Genomic DNA, 18,991 nt, shown 5'->3' with positions numbered 1-18,991 from the left:
GTAAGACACGTTTAGTACGATCTTAGATTCTGATACTGGATTCTGAGCTTGGCATAAAAGATCAACAAAATGCAAGAAGAACTTTCAATTAGACTGGCCAAGTCTCAGGTGATCTTAGTTACATGAAGCAAACTCATCTTTACACAACATAAGCCCATCTGTTTCATTTTCAGTATGTATTCCTTTCTGAAATAGAGGCTGTCTCAGTGGTGAAAACAGGACACAGTTCATTACCAAGAATTGATCCTTGTGTAGACAAAATAGTCTAATGCAGGCTGTGTAAGATATGCAGTGATACCATACAATAAAGACTGATAGTACCCATTTCTTTTTAAGTTATAGAATATACAAGCACACCATTGAGTTTTAAAGAAACTCTTGTAATCCTGGCTTCTTGCCTCTGACACTGAAGGCATGGGATTTCTGCCTCTTTCAGCAACTGCCTTCTGTGTGTAGAATTATTTTTATCTTCCTTTAGTCCCTAGTGGGACTAGGTGAAGGGACAAAATAGCTGCACTGCATTTGACATAACAACACAGCATTCAGGCTTTTAACCGGCACACAGAAGACTGGGTGGGTGGAAACCTGAAGCAATCAGAGGTCTGGGCTAGTTCAAACACTTTCAGCTGCCTGTGCAATTAGTATAATTGAAAGCAATATATACATGTACATTAATTTCAAATGTATCTTTACTTTGTACAAATTAAACATGACAAAGGTGGATGTGTTGGTGCTACTGCACACAGATAGTGTGCTTGGAGCTACATTCCCAACAAGTAATTGAGCTTCTATCCTAGATGTCGGGAACAAAAATAACTTACATTGGAAAAGCCAAAGCACAATATTTCTGTGAAACATTTGGTCATACTCCTGCTTTCCATCCATCATCTCAAAACACTTTTTGAACAAGAACAAGCTGACAAGGACCGACACTGACGCTGTGAAAATCGAGAGCTGAGAAACCATGGCTGCCCCTCTGCCAGTCTGTCCAGCCACTGATGGAACAAAACCCAAGTGCTCCAGGGCCTTTAAACTGTACACCCCTTCCACACTTTAGAGAAACAACCTGTGTCTCCAGTCGGTTATTTTCTTGCTGAGAAAAGCCCAGTCGTCAGTTTCATAAAGCACACAGACCCCAAACATACAACAGAGCATTACCAAAGCTTGTATATTTCAGAGTCACTTGCAACCATCTACAGCAAATTTGGGCGTAAACATCTCTTTCCCAGCAGGTGGGAGAGAGTTCAAGAGCACCAAACTCTGAGCTCATCTCTCAACCTCCTGTGTGCCATTTCTCAGTCGCTGACAGGAGAACCTTACCTTGGCACTTGCTTGAAACCGTGAAAGGGTGCCATCAACAGGAAGCTAACATGATGAATGCTACTTTTTTAAGCATTTTGGCTTATTGAGGGCCTGCCAAGTTCACAGTACCACTTACCAAGCTGGACTTAAGTCCACGGGTCTGGAGAACCAGGAACACTCTAAGCGTTACAGAGCCGACTCGGGGGAACAGTTTTGCGTTTTGCTACTTCTACGATGTGGGAAAAAAAAAAGAGACAAAAATCGTTTTTTAGAAAGGAGCCAGAAGAGGAGCGAGTGGCAATTAGCCGGCTCCTCGCCCTGCCGCCCGCCCAGCAGCGCCTCAGCCGCGGGCGCCCTGAGGTAAAGCCAAGATGGCGGCGGACGCCGCACGCTGCCCCTCAGGAGCAGAGCGGGAAGCGCCGCAGCGCTCAGCCGCCATAGCGCTCAGCTGCCACAGCGCGGATACACCGCCGCAGGCCGCGTCAGTTTCACGCCTGCCTTCGCTTCACAAGCACACTCACTTCTGAGGGGTCCCACGTGTGTTGAAGACAAGGGCATTTCCAGTCTGTCGTTTTACTGCAGGGGCTGGGGTAGTTTCCCAAGGGTGAAACCAGCACCGGGACCTTGCTGTGCTGAACTAAATACCTGTGAGACGTGCTCGTGACCTGTACTCGTGCTGAGGCCATTGAAAAGTGTGTGCTGCTTTGAGGAACAGTTTATGTGAAAGCTGAAGGTAATTAAGTACATGTTGATATCTGTTCACATCCACGGGAGATAGGCTGGACAAGTACATTTTGAAAGCTGTTGAGGAAGCAAGCCACGGTTACCTTCTCAGAGAACCAGGCATTAATGTGGAAAACAACTACACTCTACTTTGAGCATCTCACTGTCTTCTGCCAAAAGGTTAATTCACTGAAATGACACATAATCCCCTCAGAAACTACAGCTGATGGTGAAGAAGTGAAGCCAGGCCATGTGTGAAAGCAGACATCTTTGCATCCCCCAAAGCCCAGACCAAATTCCATGTATGTTCTGCATTCTTCCAGAATTTAAAAGATCCTGGACTTAAATACCTCAACTCTGCCAAGTGTGTGGTCATATCTGCATTACACTTTTGGTTGGAACAAGGTGTTTTTTGATGGGAAGCTTCTGCCATGCACATCGGGTGGATTCCTGCTGGATGAAGCTTAATGCACTCCAACAGAGGTGTAAAAATTATATACCAGGTTTCAATACTATACTAACACAGCTTAGTGAAAACATTCACTTTAGAGGATCTTCTTCAATATTCTTACCAATACTCATCTGCCAGTCCCACCACATTGCTGAGGCTGCATCTTATCTCTTAATACAATGGAAATGCTTTTAGGCTCCACTTCTCTAGCTGTGATTTGATTACACCATATTGCAGTGTATCACCATGTTTGGGTTGCTGAAGAACATAGGACATAGCAACATAAGCAAGGCTATCCCAGAGAAAAAAACTTTTAGATCAGTTTATGGAAAGAAGTAAACTACTACAAAACACTGTAACTGTAGTGCTTCAGAATTGTACCTTCAGTGTAAGTGCTCAGTGCACACAGACACTGAATGTGTGCCTGAGGAAGCGGCTTGCTCAAAGGCAAAGAACATCATGAGGTTCAACAAGGACAAGGGCAGAGTCCTGCATCTGGGAAGGAACAACCCCATGCACCAGGACAGGCTGGGGGTGACCTGCTGGAGAGCAGCTCCAGGAGACAGACCTGGGAGTGCTGGTTGATAATAAACTAACCATGAGCAGCAATGTGCCAATGGCATCCTGGGGGCATCAAGAGTGTGGGCAGCAGGTTGAGGGAGGTTCTGCTCCCCCTCTGCTCTGCCCTGCTGAGGCCTCATCTGGAGTTCTGTGTCCAGTTCTAGGCTCCCCAGCTCCAGAGGGAGAGAGGCCAGTGCAGGGCCACCAAGATGATCAGGGGACTGGAGCATCATCCTTCTGAGGAAACACTGCAGGACCTGGGGCTGTTTAGCTAAGTACTGCAGTGAACTTCTGGGAGCAGCTGGCAAGTGGATGGTGTGAGGTCCTTCATATTTAGCAAGAGCTCCAGGTAGACATCCTCAGTGATAACTCACTGTAGCCCTTCAGATATTTCCTTAAACATTTGTTTTTTCATGATACACGACCAGAATGTTTGCCCAGCAACACTGCTATACCACAAGTGTCTACTACACCACCATTTCTCTTTGGTGTTTTATGGTAATACCCATAAACACTGATCATCTTTGTCCACCATCTGTGGCAACAACTGCCTATTTTTTGGTTTGTGCTGACAGATCTCCAAATGTAGTGGCACCTGAGCCTGCTATGGAGACCCACACATGCATTCACACCAAAAATCACATTAAAGGTAGCTCAGGCAGGCTCCTCGGGCAACATTCACACCCTTGCAACACAGACACAGCCTAAATGGTATAAAAAGGATATAGAAACCTGTCTTCCTGTCAGCTGAAAAACAGTAGCAGCCTGATGGGCAGCCAAACAGGTTTGGGTTGTTTTTTTCTTACACATATGCATTACAAGGTAATGTTTCCATGAGGGATGAAGTTTAAAGAACATATTCACAGGTCCTTGAGGGATGAATTTTAAAGAGTATATTCACATCTCCTTCACAAAACTTTTGAGGTGTTCCTGCATGTTCTGGGGGAGGTAAAAAAAACAAACCAAACCAAACCGAAGATGTTCTGTTCATCAGCTTCCACATGTTTATTCTTTGCTTCACTGACAGCCTGAAATGGCTTCCAGTAACAGCTGAAAGAGCTCTACAGCATGCTGCAGGATTGAAACAATGCTACCTCAAGTCATCTTGACTTTTTACAAAACTGCAATCTTTACTTAGAAATATTTGGCATACTTTGCAAAGAGTTGGTGCACTACAGAAAAGTGCTGAAGAAACAGGTAAATGTGTTTATTGTAGCAATAAAAATAAAGGCAAGAATGTGCTGCTGTAACACTTTCCCAGTGAAGAAACAGGACATACACTGTTTAGAGCCGTGTCCCTTAAACTGGATCCAGCAAGAAATGTTGAAAGCTACTTATGAAACATGATGAGTGAATGAATCAACAGTCCTGACAGCAGAGAGAGGGGAATGCAGTGGTTTGCAAATGGAGAAAACAAACCAAAACCCTCTGATTGATAGCAGCAATGTTCTCTTCACAAGGTGAGCTGTCAGATTTTGACATCAGGGTGATAACACAGTGAAGAGGTCGGCCAGGAAGTTGTGACACTAGATGCTTTTAAGCCAGCATCCTGCTACCTCTGCAAGGACTTGGGAAAACTGAAGACCCACAGGTTTTTGTTTTATAGTTCTAATTTGAGGAAAAGAAACCACCCCAAACCCCAACCATAACAACCTGGCTTGCCTCCAAGGGGATGTTAAGTTGTATTTGTGTGTAAACTGACTTTTGTTTTTACAACACACCTAATTGGATTATGTTTTCCAAGCTTATGGCACAAGTATATACCATGTACTGGGTCAGGACAAACTAACACAAAACTAGTTTCAAAACTGGATGATAACTTTTAAAAGCACTTTACAAAAATAACATAAAATAAATTACTTGTTTCTTTTCTTTTTAAATGAACAGCTATAAAATCCATGAACCAAACAACATGTAACATTGCCACAGGATGAAAGGTACCACACTAAAGGCTGGTTAATTAACACAGTGGCGTGGAGCTTCAAGTAAATTATTAGGCACTTTTTGCCCAACCAGTAGTCACTCATTCAATGGAAAAGTCCAACTGATAGAAAAGCCTGAAACATAATTGCTAAAGCTTTCCAAGGTTCTAAATTCCTCAAAACAGTGCAGATAAAAAAGGCAAAGACAAAAAGGCCCAGTATTATGCTGCACAGTACACCCAATGTGAGCTGCTTTCCTCACATCACCGAGTTCAGCTTATTTGGAGTTTGAAAATTGGTGTTAACAAGGCAGCCTCCTGCATCTTACATGGGCATTTCTATTAAGGATGGCAGAGTAGAGAGAAGCAATAGCAGCTCCAGACATGAGAGAACTAGTAAAAAGAAAGGCTGTGAGCAAAGACAAGGTAGCAGAACAGCCTTGAACTTTGCTCTAACTTGAAAGAGCACTCAGTGCTTGCAGAACACTTGCAGTGACACACACCGTGCTCCATACCAGCCGATCTGTAGCTGTGTGAAGGATCCCAGCACCACCATCCCATACCCTCAGGATCCCCAAGGCCTCGGAGCTAAATCTTCTATTCAACAAAAGAAGGTACTGACACATGGGAGTCTAAGCACCAGTAGCACATGTAAGCTGCTCTGAAAAACTGCTATTAGAATACCCAACATAATGAAGAGGATGACAATAAAGGGCAACTAAAGCAAGAGATTCTGTATCTGATGAAAGTACTTTAAAAAGCATTCTTGCTATTAATATACTTATATTAAGAATATTAATATACTTCAGTATACTTAATATAAGACTGTATTAATTTAAAAGGTAGGAGATGTAGTGAGCAGCAGCTGCTGGCAGCATTTTAAAGCACTGTTTGGTTTCTTTTTGGAAGAAAAGCATAGCACTGAGAAGTCCTTAAGAAACCACGGTTGTCTCAATTAGGTGCAAAGTTCTCCAGCTGGAAGACCAGGTCTACAGCAGCATTGACATCTGGGACAATATGATCAGGTTCCACTAAACCGGGATCGAATCGAAAATCTCTGTGGCCATGGAACGCTGTTTCAGTGATGCTGTCCCTGGGGTCCAAGGGCACCTCGGTGTGAGGGTTGTAAACCCCGGTACAAACGAGAACAGACCTACAGTGGGCAGCAGCTGCAGAGGCCAATTCATTCTCCCAGCTGTTGTCTGTTTCATCATCCTGAGACAGCGCAGCAGATCCTCTGCCACCAGCAACTTTGGCCTGAACCCTCGACTTGGAACCTTTTCTGGAGTTCTCCTGAAGGTAGCGATTGTACAGGTTGGCACCGTAGACATCCGTCATGAGGTTATCTCTGGCAGCGTAAGGGGAGAGATTAGTCAGCAGTGCCATTTCACTTGTCAGACTTCAACATGCAAAAGGCATGTCTAGGGTCTCATTTAGCAGTTTGTTTTCAGGAGAGACCCAGAGCTGCAGCTGTTTGATTACACCACGCTGGTTTAGTGTGCCACATGATAAAAGTGAATGGCTCTCCATATTGAAACTGCAGATTGGAGCAAGGGGGAGGGGAAATCGAGGGTAGGTACTAGCACTCCATGAATGAGCTTATTCTGTTTCCAGACATCTTGAAGATGCTGAAACAGTCTTTCATACAATGCAACTTTATGTCTTTCTGTGAAAGAGACTCTGTGGTGTGACAACACACACAATAGCACATGACCAGGCTTAGTGACCTCACAAATAGCTCTACGCTCTCTAATAACTGGCAGTCACTCAAAGCTTGTTGGTGTTTTAGCAGTAAACCTAATAAAACAAGCACCCTCTTAATTCTATTTGCACAGCCTATTACAGGGATAAAAAAATAAAGTCAGGAGCAATCTTAGCTGCCTCTAAACCATTTTTTGTGCTTCTACAGAAATTACACATGGAAAGAGCAAAATATTATTGATTCTCTAGATTAGAACAAGTGAGACTCGAAAACATGACAATGAGCACAGCAGGGCACCAGGAACGTGAGGTGGTGCCAATGGCATGAGACACAAACTCCTCAGCTGGGTATTTTTCTTTGCTGGTGTTTATGTGGTGAACAATTTCCAGCTGACCTGGCCAGACTCAGCTCCCTTACCCGACAGCATAAAGCGTTTGAATGGGTTTCTGCCACTGCCGCTGTGCTGCCTGGGCCCGGATGAGGTGCTCAGCGTACTGGTAGGTCACTTGGCTGGGTTTGCCCATCAACGCCTCATACTTCAGATCTTTGCCAGTGATCTTCTTGTAAATGTTTTCCAAACAAACCATGAATGTTCCATGCCCAAACCTACACAGATATAAATGATATTAACTACAGGTTGAAAAGCCCAAAGCTATTTTAGGAATAAATAATATCCTGTAACTAGCGCAGGATCAGTTGGAAAAGACCTTAAAGCTCATCAAGTTCAATCTCCCCTCACCCTGCCAAGCCCACCACTAACCCAATGGCCCTCAGCACCTCAGCTCCACAGCTTTGCAGTAGCTCCAGGGCTGGGCACTCCCCCAGCTCCCTGGGCAGCCTGGCACAGGGGCTGACAACCCTCTCAGGGAAAGGGTTCTGCCTCAGCTCCAATCTCAACCTCCCCTGGTGCATTTCCTCTTGTGCCATCATGCATTGCTGGAGAGAAGAGATCGACTCCCCCACACTACAACACTCTTTCAGGTAGTTGTAGTGATCCTGTCTCCTCTCAGCCTTCTCTTGCATGCAACATTTCCCACCCATGTCATTGAAAATTAAGTGCAGATCAACTGAACAATGAACACCACATTAAACACATGTTTTTGAGAGAGCACATCAGACTTGTTTTTAAAATGTAGCAATGGTTTGTGTTGGTGTTACTTGGGTTTAAGTAGATATCCTAGTTACCAAAGTGATGGCTCCTGAAATAATGCCTAGCCTGTGAGCTACTGTCTGCAGTGACCCAACCAAATCAGCTAAACTCATGAAGAGGAGAAATGGGGAAATTAAAATAAGGGAGGAAGATTCTCCAGAGGATACCAAAACCCCCTTGTAATACAGAAACAAAACAACTTCATGTGTCTCTCAGAATAGTTGTAAAGGAGGAGCAGGGACCAAACTATAACCTTACAGCATACTTTTGATGACTCAGTTATTTTGATCAAGGTGCAAACCCTGGTGATGGGTCATCGACCAATGCATCAAATCAGTCTTTTAGAAGATGTAAACCCATCATGAAAAATGCAGTTTGGCTTTGTTACTGAAGTCAGGGTGTGGGGTTAGGGATGAATATAGCACTTGAGAACATCAAATTACCAAAAAACACCCTAAGAAGAACAAAAAGTTGGTATACAACAACTTTATATAGAGTAAGTTACATGTACTACCTAGGTGACTTCTAAGGCACACAGATTAGTGGAACTGCTCAAACCAGGCATCTACAGCCTAAAAAAAAGCCTTAAACACAAATATAATGAGCATCAGAAGCCAGTAGAGGTGTATGGGGTGCACTGATAAAAGAAATTAAGTCTCTAGTGGCCTAAAAAAATCAAAATAGTCTTTTAAGGTAAAAGGCTACAAAGAAGGAAGCAGCTGTAGCACCATCAAGTGTGGTAAGGAATCAGCTTTTCTCAAATCTGAACTAACCTCTCAGTCCCTCTCTCCACCCTCTTTGTTGCTTTCTATTATGAAGTACTAATAAATAAGCACAGAATTATTTCCAGTAATTATTAGCAACAGCTCAAAACAACTTAGTCATAGCATTATGCTCCAACATACACTCCATTATACTCCAGCACCCACAGATGCAACCAACTGTCCTACTGACCAACTCGAAGGAGAAAACAAACTTTATACTGGATCATTCCCAAAGGACACAGCTGAAACTGTCTGACTCACTGGAGACACATTGGTTGCCTTTCTCTAGCCTGAGACTATCCCACATCTGTCTTTTGCCAATGTGCTAATTAGAGAAGGGCTTGGCACCCCAGTGAGGATATCTGACAAGATATTCCACCCAGCAATCAAGTCACAGTAAGAACAGTTTCTATTTCAGCACATGTTCAAATTCTAGATGGGGGAGGATGGATGGGAAAAGAAAACTATTCAAGGACTACCTTCAAATAAAAGCACTGTCAGAGATCATGCCACCTTGCTCCCCGGGTCCCACTTGGGTTTAGTATGTTCCTTAAAGGGCTCACTACAACATCCTCAGCTCAAACAGGCAGGGTTAACTCTTTACCCTACCAGGAACTGTAGGGTGGAAAAGAGAAACCCCAAAGAAGGATCTAATGGAATAAAACAATAGCCTTGATTATGTTTTCATTTTTTCCTTCCAACAGATGTCTGAGGCCCTCAGGCAAAACCCCAGCTTCCCCCACTCTTCTGGGAGCAGGGAAACAGAAACATTGAGAGCTTAAAAGCAGTTTTTACCTTGAGTAAGTGATTTCCTGAATGCAATAAGGTAGGCAGTAATAAGGCAGCATTTGCTGGAAGTGCATTGCTTTAGAGACCTCACAGGACAAGCTAGAGCAGGCACTTTGTATGCCAGTACTGACTGAATTGTACAAAAGGAGTGAGGAAACCCCAAATATATCATCATATACATGTGTTAGAATCACACTTACCTTGGGGACTGTGCTTCAGCTACCCACATCAGATCCATGTTACAAGCCAGGACAGGAATGTGAGGGTAATTTTCATGGTGATACGGGTTTCCAGGGTAGCCACTTGTCAGCAAAACGTCTATTATCAACTGGAGGTTGGTTTCCCATCTGACTGGCTCCCCAAACAAAACAACAGCTATCAGAACACGAATTACAAAACAGGGTTGGGGAATTAGTTAACAGGGCACCACATCTCTGACTCTAGAGCTAGGTCTAAAGAGACTGAACAAATGATTTAACCACAAACTGAGGAAAGAGTCACATTAACTTCGTGGTTTAATGTACTACATACCCTTTCATTCACAGAAAACCTCAGCAGTACTAAGATCCCTCTGCAAAATCTACAGGTTTTAAAAGAAAGAATGTAATTGGCTAAGTTTCTCCACAGCACCACAGAACAGTGACTTCTGAACTGTATTTCTAAGCCTCACACAGCTTTGGGAATTCTGTGCTTCCATACAGAATCTCACAGGATCTCAAGGGTTGGAAGGGAGTCTGAAAGCTCATCCAGTGCAACCCCCCTGCCAGAGCAGCACCACCTAGAGTAGGGCACACAGGAACTCATCCAGCTGGGTTGGAATGTCTCCAGAGAAGGAGACTCCACAGCCCATCTGGGCAGCCCTTTCCAGTGCTCCCTCACCTCAACACTGAAGAAGTTTCTCCTTGTGTTTCTTTGGAACCTCTTCTGCTCCAGCTTGTCCCCATTGCCCCTTGTCCTATCATTGGCCATCACTGAGCACAGCCTGGCTCCAGCCTCCTGACACCCACCCTTTATGGATTTGTAAACATGAATGAGCTCATCCCTCAGTCTTCTCCAAGCTGCAGAGCCCCAGCTCCCTCAGCCTTTCATCAGAAATGAGATGCTCCACTCCATCATCTCTGTGTCCCTGCACTGAACTCTCTCCAGCAGCTCCCTGTCCTTCTGGAACTGAGGGGCTCAGAACTGGACACAATATTCCAGAGGGCAGAGCAGAGGGTGAGGAGAACCTCTCTCCACATACTGCCCACAGCCCTTCTCATCCACCCCAGGATGACATTGGTCTCATCTAGTCTTTAAATAATCCATGAGATGTTATTTTGTTCATCTTGAAACAAAAAGTGAGGGTTTTTAAGACATTGTCTGCTCTTCAGCAACAATTGACATGCGCTCTTTTAAATCCTAAAGTCCATTTTGTACTTTCTTGTACTTCAGATGAGACGAGAGTGAACAGAGGGTGAACAGTGTGCTGAAACAAAGCACTTATACTGTAACCCTGAAGTGCCCATCCTGACTACTGGCAGAACAAGACTGATTACTTCTGAACACACGTCAGCTGGTTCCTTGTTTCTGAAAGGAAGGCAGCAACAGCCTGATGAAGGAAGATGACGAGGAAAGCCAACCTTGTCTACCTGCTGAAACTTCACCACACGCCTGCAAACGGTACATGTTAAACCCCACGGCTTTACCCCATGAGATCCATTCCAAATTAGAGACACATGGCACTAACAAGGGGATTTTGGAACTGTCTCAGCAAACTTTCTGAAACACTCAGCAATCTAAACCCAAACTGTAATGATAAAGTACAACAGAGATATTTCATCTATTAACAGAGAGTTGCAAGTTAAATAAAGATAACTGACCCTCAATCTTGGGAAGCTCCACAGCAGAGGGGTACTGCAATAAGAAAAAAATGAAAGTTTTCTACAAGATTAAACAGCTACTACTATTCTTAACAGAATAAATTCAAGTATAGCTCCCACAGCTGCCTTCTGCCACACTGACAGCAAACACACCCTCTACTTTGCTCTATACCTGACGTCGGTTTACTTATAAACCTCTGCTTCAATTCTGGGGCAAATAGACATCAGACAAATTAATGTGTTCTGTATCCCTCCTATTTAGCTGCCTCTGGCAAGCTGGAAAGCTTCAGCTCTTTCACTTCCTTGGGTGTGAAAGTACTTGATGTTTACTTTTCCACAGGACTAAGAGGCCTGTAGCATTAACATGACGTTTGAAAAATAGTTTTTGAAGTGTATTTCTTCTAACACTGCAAAGAAAGAAAAATACATTGTGTAACACTTCATACATCTACTAAACAAATAACAGCTTGCACGTCATGGTTTACCCCCTGGGGTGACAGATACATTCACAGCTTCTTGAGCATTACCTCTGCGTGGTTGAGGCAGAGGGGGTAAAAAACTGAGTCACAGACTGTACCAACCACAAAGAACGTCTCAGCTTCACGTGGGAAAACCCCACTCTAGATGCTAATCCTGAATATGTACAATACACACCTGTATTTACTGTGCACCTACTCACTTCTCTGGGAAATGCTGCACACTTCAGTTGAAACCACACTGTATGTACTGCTCGTGTTCTAATATATTTAAATAATGGTTAAAAAAAGGAGAGTCTTTGGGAGAAAAATGTGTTCTCTGCAAAGCAACCTCACAGCCTAGAAACAATACCAAGACAATCCTGCACTGAAGGAAAAAGCCTGTTCTATCTTCCACGCATCTGAGAAAGCTAAAAAGGTTTCCAAGGCAGATTTTGAGCTAGGTATCTGAACTATCCCACAACAGTAAGTCACAAAAACAAAGATTATGTTAAAGGATTACTGCAGACAGGAAAACAGAAGTGTCTATACAGCTGTTCATGAAAATGCAGACACAAACCAAATAAAGAAGCAGGAAAACAACGTCAAGAGACAGTGCAAGAACAACAGCAGTATCCCAGTGGCTAATTATTGACCCCTGCTATGGAATGGCATCTAATGAACAAATAAAGAACTTGAAACTGAAACTCTACACTCACCAGAACGCTGGGTCTTCTGTCATGGTCAACTGCGTCCAGCAAAGGGTGCTTCTCCCGCAGGGTTTCAATGGTGATAGGCTGACAGAAACCAAGGCTGGGAAAGGACCAGTTAAGGATCCAGAATGGCTTATCTTGAAAGATTTAAAAAACTGGCACTTCCCTTATAATGATTTTAACACGTGGGTTTTATCTGGTAAAGCAAATGAGTTAGGAAGGAGAGCAACACTTCAAAGAGTGACTTTTTCTTCTGCAAGATAAGGATGATGATTTCTTATTTATAAATAGGAGACCTAGGCATCTGAAAATTTAAGGCAGGGATGATATAAATGTATGGCTAGATGAACAAAGACTGTGAAGCTCAGCCTCTTGCAAAACAGAGGCCTGGCCAATGGGGTCTAAGTATGCTCCACAGGGGAGTCAGGATAAACACATCAGAAAAGAGCAAAAGGGGAAAACTAAGCTCCTGCTTTGCACACTTGTGCTCTTCTACAGCCCACTAATTTAAACACAATTAACAAGAGGTAACCTAAAACTGCTCCTTTGTTAAAAAGCAGTTGTGATTCTGCTCTCAACAGTAAGACAAGTTCCTACAATGAGAGAAGAAATGAAAGTAAGATGAAAATAGGAGCTGTTTAAATACATCAGTTATACAAATGAAGCCACCTGACTTTGTACTGGAATTAACAGCACAAGCCATTTGTAAAGTTCTTTCAAGAGAAGATTACCCTGTATGGAAATGCTTTGTGACAGAAAGATGGGGTTTGCATTTGGTGCTCAGCATTTGGTAACGCTTTTCACTCAGCCACGCCTAACAAACATTGACAGTTAGGTGGAATGTTCCTTGGGTAACTTTTCCTCACCTCTGTACTTGAAATAAAGTTTATACTTAGAAGTTGCACGTGTATTTTTTTACAACTTATGATTTACACCAGCTTTAAATAAAGTCCCAGTAAAGGAAGATGTGCAGAGCAAAGCTACTGGAAGCACGAGTGAGGATTATGCAAAAGTTAAGGTCATAAAATTAAAGTCTGAAGCTTTGATACCACCTTTATACCAACATAATTCAAGTTCTTTTTAGCAGCTGGTGTAGAAGTGGCAAAATCTTTTCAAGTGTAGTTCTACTCTAGATGTTGGTGACAAAAAAACCCCAGTGTGATCTGGCCTGGCCACATGCTCACAAGCAGATCCTGAGCCAATGAGCTAAAAGTCAGATGTGACAAGTAATGGGTGGAATGCCACTCTCATCCTCATGAGAGCACAAACCCTTTGTGCTGAAGTGTCCTTCATGTATGACTCCATGAAGTCCATTCTCTTTTTCCCTTCCTCATTAAAAGCAGAACAAAGTGAAGCAAATATCAACACACCAACCGTTTTCAGCACATAAACTTGACACCTTAGTAGGAGCTGCCCTTGGATTTGTATTGTGGTAACATTTGGTCTTGATCCACAGGGTCCCCTGGACTCGACTGAGGAAAATCCTTGAACAGCAAGTGCTTGTTTTTGTAAAAGATACTCCTGAGCAATATCAAGAAGTGGTCCTTGGCCAGATACAAGGACACATTTTTCATGGTAACGTTTGAACATCCGCAGAGGACTGTGTGACATCATCACCTGATCCTGGGAAACCTGTTTGGGATTTGAAAACAAAAAGGAGTCTGTTGGTTTCCAGGGAAGTTATTTACATTCAGTTAATTAGTAAATTTGCTAATTTATAGCACAATTGTACATAACTACCCACCCCCTCCCCATTACCATCTTCCACTATGTTTAATAGACTATGTATTGATAACGTGCCAGGAAAAGATACACTACTGATGAACTGTCATGCACAATACATAGTTTCCAAAATGACTCTGTTCAACATGAAAACCATGTTCTCTCTCTCCTTGTTTTACAGAATCATCAAATTCCTTTAGAAAACAAGGAGGGAAGAAGAACCAGATCTGCCCTAGTCCCAGCCATGGTCCCTTTGCTAGACTGCAGCATGGATATAATTGCTTCAGGAGACTCCTTTCTTTTAGTTTACCTTTCCCCATTCTTTCAACAGGTATAAACCAGTAAACATCATTATCCTGGAGGGATGCTTTATGAATCACTACTTACCACCTTTATAGAGCTAAACCCCCACAAAATAATTGCCATGTCATTTCACCCCTGACACAAGAGGATTTTGTTGCTACAGACAGGTCCAAGTTTGCTGGTCCTCACTGGAACAAAAGGCACTGCAGAGATGACTTCACTGGCTTTATGGCTTTCTCTCAGCAATGCTCAACAGTCTCCACAATGGAGCCATCCCACAGCCCACACTGCCCACGAATCTCAGGAAAGAAGTTTTATCACTTGTATCAAAAAGAGGCAGCATCACAGAATCATTTCAGCTGGAAGAGACCTTTAAGCTCGTGGAGAGCAGCCTTTGCCCCAGCCCTATCAACCACTAGACCAATTCCCTCAGTGCAACATCCACCCATCACTGAAACTCCTCCAGGGACAGTGACTCCAGCATCCCCATCCTGCACGTTATCAGGGAAGACAATCAGCTTGCTCGAGCAGAGTTTCATGTTACTGGCACACACATTTTTGTACACCCAAGGAGAAGACAAGATGCATTGCCACAACAACAGCACTGCAAAGAAATACTGTTGCCATTAGCTCTGCCATTGGAAAAATCAGTACCTGCAGCAAGGGCAATACCATTAGCTTTGGACAGCATTTGTTACTGCTGTAATTCCTCCAGCAAAGCACAGAGGGGCTTAGGGAAAAACAAAACTGATTAACTAAGCAGCATTTAAGGGAAGCTAATACACGTCACACAGCCACTGTAAGTAACTAAGTGAGCAGGATTTAAGCTCTGCCACTCACTGGAACTCCCAGCAGATGAGAGAGCTGATCAGCTTTCTTCTGGCGAAGGCAATTCCCAGCATTGGTGACAAATACCACAGGCACCAAGAACTGTCCCTGAGAATTCACCAGCTTCTGGAAGGCTGTTTTTGCAGCAGGAATTGGAGTCTTTCCTCGTACCAGAACACCATCGATGTCAAAAAGAAAGCCAAAGGATGGAGGTATGTTGAGCTGTCAGAAGGAAAGAGTATATTAGTTGTGAGCATTGGATGGAGCTTCCAAAGCCCAAAGCAAACAGACATGGAGAAGGAAGGGGTTTTTAGCTTGTGCATTTTCATGTGCCTTACAGACATACTCATCCACAACACCCACTGTGGGAAAAGGAGCACTACCAGTCCCTTCTCCTCGTGCACACAGCCTCGGGAGTTCTACCTGGCTTTCCAAGTAGCTGCAGAACATTTCAGAGATAGGGACAAATTGAGTTAAATTGGCCAAAAGAGGTAAAAAAATACATGCTGCTGTGTCAGCAAATCATGCCTCTGCTTGCTCTAACTCCAATGAATTCCAATCATCATTTCCATGCACAGAATATTAATAAACAACTAACCTACTATCAACATAAACAAAAGTACATTTTTCAGCACCAGGTAGGTCTGGAATGCAAATATATTGTACTTGGCTCCTCCCATAAGAGATGTGTAGATACTGAAACTGTCCTTGTTGCCACCTGTACTCTTCCACAAGAGGTGGGCCAACAGCTCAATATCTGCCGTGCTCCTCGCACATTGATTCAGTTGATCTTTAGTTTTACACACGACAGGCTAGTCGTGTAAAGGCTGTCAGTAAAGTCAGCGTCTGCTTAAACAAAGCTGCTGTGTGAGTTACTGGAGTTCACCTCCTTGCTTGCCTTTGAAGAAGGGAAGAGCTGGACTTCATGAGCCAGAGGCTGACTAGGGGTAAGGAAGATGAGCTGGGAGACAGTGAGAGGACTGTCAAGCTGTGAAACCATTACTGACATCAGCTTGAAAACAATAGACCAGAAAGGATCCATAACTTCTCTCCCAAGCCTAAAATGGAATTGATGACTTTTGGGACTTGAGATCCCCTCTTTCGTAATTTGATGAACAAGGAGTGAGAGATTAAGTGCTGAGACTGAGCATGATGGGGAGCAGAGTGACAGAAGGGAGCCGAGCCAAGGGAGGCGAGACAGCCTCTGCTACTCCAGCTGCCTCAGGGTGCATGCTGACAGTGACCCAGCTGCTTTGCCCATCCAGGGAGAAGAGCACTTTGCCTATTTAAGCAGCACTTTGTTCCTCATCAATTATTTATTTGCTGTATTTTTCCTGCTGCTGGGTACAGCACAGAGATGGACATTGCCACCACTACCTGAAAGGTGATGTAGCTACAGCCGCAGCCCTGTTGTCTTCGCTAGAACCACAGCACACGCTTCCAAAACCCAGGAGTTTGGGCCCAATTTAATGAAATCAACACTTGCAATACTTTGCTTTATCATTGACTCAAATACAGCAGTTGGGCTGAGGTTTGTATTTTCAGTTTCACATGCTAGAACTCCCCCTGAAGCTCTGCTCTCCCTTATATAGTCACCATCCCTCCACTTAAACAATCCTGTAGCCCTTGTCTCCAAGTTGTCAGCAACAGGTTCAGCAGTTCTACCTCTGAAACAACCCAACTGCTGCAGAACCGACACTGCGGGTTTGCTGACAACACAGCGTAGTCTTGCAGAGCTCTGCAAGCCGGCAGGTAACGTTACTGAAACTAGATGGGAATAGTTTTGCAGTAAACGCCGTGTTTGTGTTCATTTCTCTATCTGTAGATTCCAAATACCAACTTCACACTGAACGGCAGCGCAGGGAGGAAAAAACGCGTTTGGTAAGTACACAGCGAAAAAAAAGAACTAAGAATGGAGTTCAGTGTATATCCAGCAAGGAAATAATAAAGCAAAGAGCCACTTTCTCTCCCTCTTGACCATAAAGGGACACTCGCGGCGGCCGTCACTTGTCCCACTCTCCTCACAGCGTGGGGCCAAAGCGGGCACCGGCGAGGAAGCCCCGGGAACAGCCTCCTGGGGCCCGTGAGGAGGAGGAGAAGGCTCTCGGCGCAGGGGAAGCCCCAGGAGCGGGAGCCGCCGCTGCGCCCGGGCCCGCGCCCCCTTCCCCGGCCGCTCCTCAGGCAGCGCGGGCGGCCCCAGCGCGCCCCGGCACAGCCCCGCCGCCGCCCGCAGCGCTTTCGCTTTCGCTCCCGCTCGGCTCGCCCCGCGCCTGGAAGCGACCGGCAGCGCCCGCCGGCCCTGCCCGCTCCCGGGACACAACCGCCGGCCCGCGCCCTCGCTCACCCCGCCGCCGCTCGCTTCAGCCGCGGGCGCGCCGCACAGCCCGCTGAGCGCCGGCAGCTGGGGCGGCCGTCCCGCCGCAGGGCTCCTGAGGAGAGCGCGGAGCGGCGGCACCGTGCGCCGCATGACGGCCGCGGGGAGGGCAAAGGGGAGCAGCGGCAGCAACGCCCGGCCCGGCCCGGCCCAGCCGCCGCTGCCCCTTATAGCGGGCGGCAGCGCCCGCCCCGCCCCGCCGCCAGCACGCGTGACGTCACACCGGCACCGGACAGCGCGGCGCAGCGCGCAGGCGCACGGCGCGGCCGCGGGGGGGCGCCCTGTCACACGGCCCCGCCGCAGCAGCAGCAAAGCGGCCCCGGGACACGGCCCGGCCACAGCAGCAGCAAAGCGGCCCCGGGACACGGCCCGGCCACAGCAGCAGCAGCAAAGCGGCCCTGGGATAGCGGCCCCGGGATAGCGGCCCCGGCACACGGCCCCGCCGCAGCCGCAGCAAAGCGGCCCCGGGATAGCGGCCCGGCCACAGCAGCAGCAAAGCGGCCCCGGGACACGGCCCCGGGACACGGCCCAGCCCGGCAGCAGCAGCAAAGCGGCCCCGGGATAGCGCCCCGGCGGCGTGTCCGGCTGCCAGCACCTCAGAGAAAACGCATTTGTATACAGACCATCCCCGAATGGTAGGGTGGGGACGGCCCTGCAGAGCTGCTCCAGCCCAAGCCCCTGCTCAAGCAGGTTCCCCTGGCTCAGGGGGCATAGGAAGGTGTCCAGGTGGGGTTGGAAACCTGAGAAGGAGCCTCCACACCCTCCCTGGGCAGCCTGGGCCAGGGCTCCCTCAGCTCAGCACTGAAATAGCTTTTCCTTAAGTGGGACTGTTTGTGTTCAAGCTTCATCCCATTACCCCTTGCCTGTCACTGGACAAAAAAGTGTCACCCCATCCTCCTGACAAACACTTTTTAAACCCTTGTGTTAATGAGATTCCCCCCTCAGTCTCCTCTTCTCCAGACTGAACAGCCCCAGGTCCAGCATCCTTTCCTCAGAAGGAAGATGCTCCAGTCCCCTGAGCATCTTGGTGTCCCTGCACTGGCCTCTCTCCAGCACTTTCCTGTCCCTCTTGAGCTGAGGAGCCCAGAACTGGACACAGGACTCCAGATGAGGCCTCAGCAGGGCAGAGCAGAGGGAGAGCAGAACATCCCTGGCCCTCCTGCCCACACTCTTCTTGATGCCCCCAGGATACCATTGGCTTCTTGCCCCCAGGGGCACATTGCTGCTCATGGTTAGTTTGCTGCCCACCAGAACTTTGAGGTTACCCAAACACTGCAGTACCTTCAATCTGTATTGCAAAGGTATTTCCCAGCAACTAGACTATAAAGTGTGAAAACAGGCACAAAATGTCATCAGTTAATGGATGCTCTGCAG

The 18,991-nt window shown here is 45.9% G+C and overlaps 1 protein-coding gene across 6 annotated transcripts in view; it reads right to left on the bottom strand.

Moving 5' to 3' along the window:
- Nucleotides 1-4,018: 4,018 nt before the first annotated feature.
- Nucleotides 4,019-18,991, bottom strand: part of LOC104560799 (haloacid dehalogenase-like hydrolase domain-containing 5) — a 17,152-nt gene continuing 2,179 nt past the window's right edge. For 4 of the 6 annotated variants that reach the window (XM_062007960.1, XM_062007962.1, XM_062007965.1 and 1 more), the window contains 7 exons: nucleotides 15,256-15,465; nucleotides 13,910-14,022; nucleotides 12,397-12,490; nucleotides 11,223-11,256; nucleotides 9,564-9,738; nucleotides 7,078-7,266; nucleotides 4,019-6,306 (listed from right to left, as the gene is read on the bottom strand). In XM_062007960.1, the coding sequence (XP_061863944.1) occupies nucleotides 5,910-6,306; nucleotides 7,078-7,266; nucleotides 9,564-9,738; nucleotides 11,223-11,256; nucleotides 12,397-12,490; nucleotides 13,910-14,022; nucleotides 15,256-15,465 (1,212 nt within the window). In that variant the 3' untranslated portion in view covers nucleotides 4,019-5,909. Of the gene's footprint in view, nucleotides 6,307-7,077; nucleotides 7,267-9,563; nucleotides 9,739-11,222; nucleotides 11,257-12,396; nucleotides 12,491-13,909; nucleotides 14,023-15,255; nucleotides 15,466-17,587; nucleotides 17,748-18,991 lie in introns of those variants that run through there. The other 2 variants (XM_062007964.1, XM_062007961.1) reach the window with 2 other exon arrangements.

This window comes from Colius striatus, chromosome 15, assembly GCF_028858725.1.
Source record: "Colius striatus isolate bColStr4 chromosome 15, bColStr4.1.hap1, whole genome shotgun sequence".
Classification (NCBI taxonomy): Eukaryota; Metazoa; Chordata; class Aves; order Coliiformes; family Coliidae; genus Colius; species Colius striatus.
The sequence above is the reverse complement of the archived record's forward strand: the minus strand, read 5'-3'. Positions and strand labels throughout refer to the sequence as shown.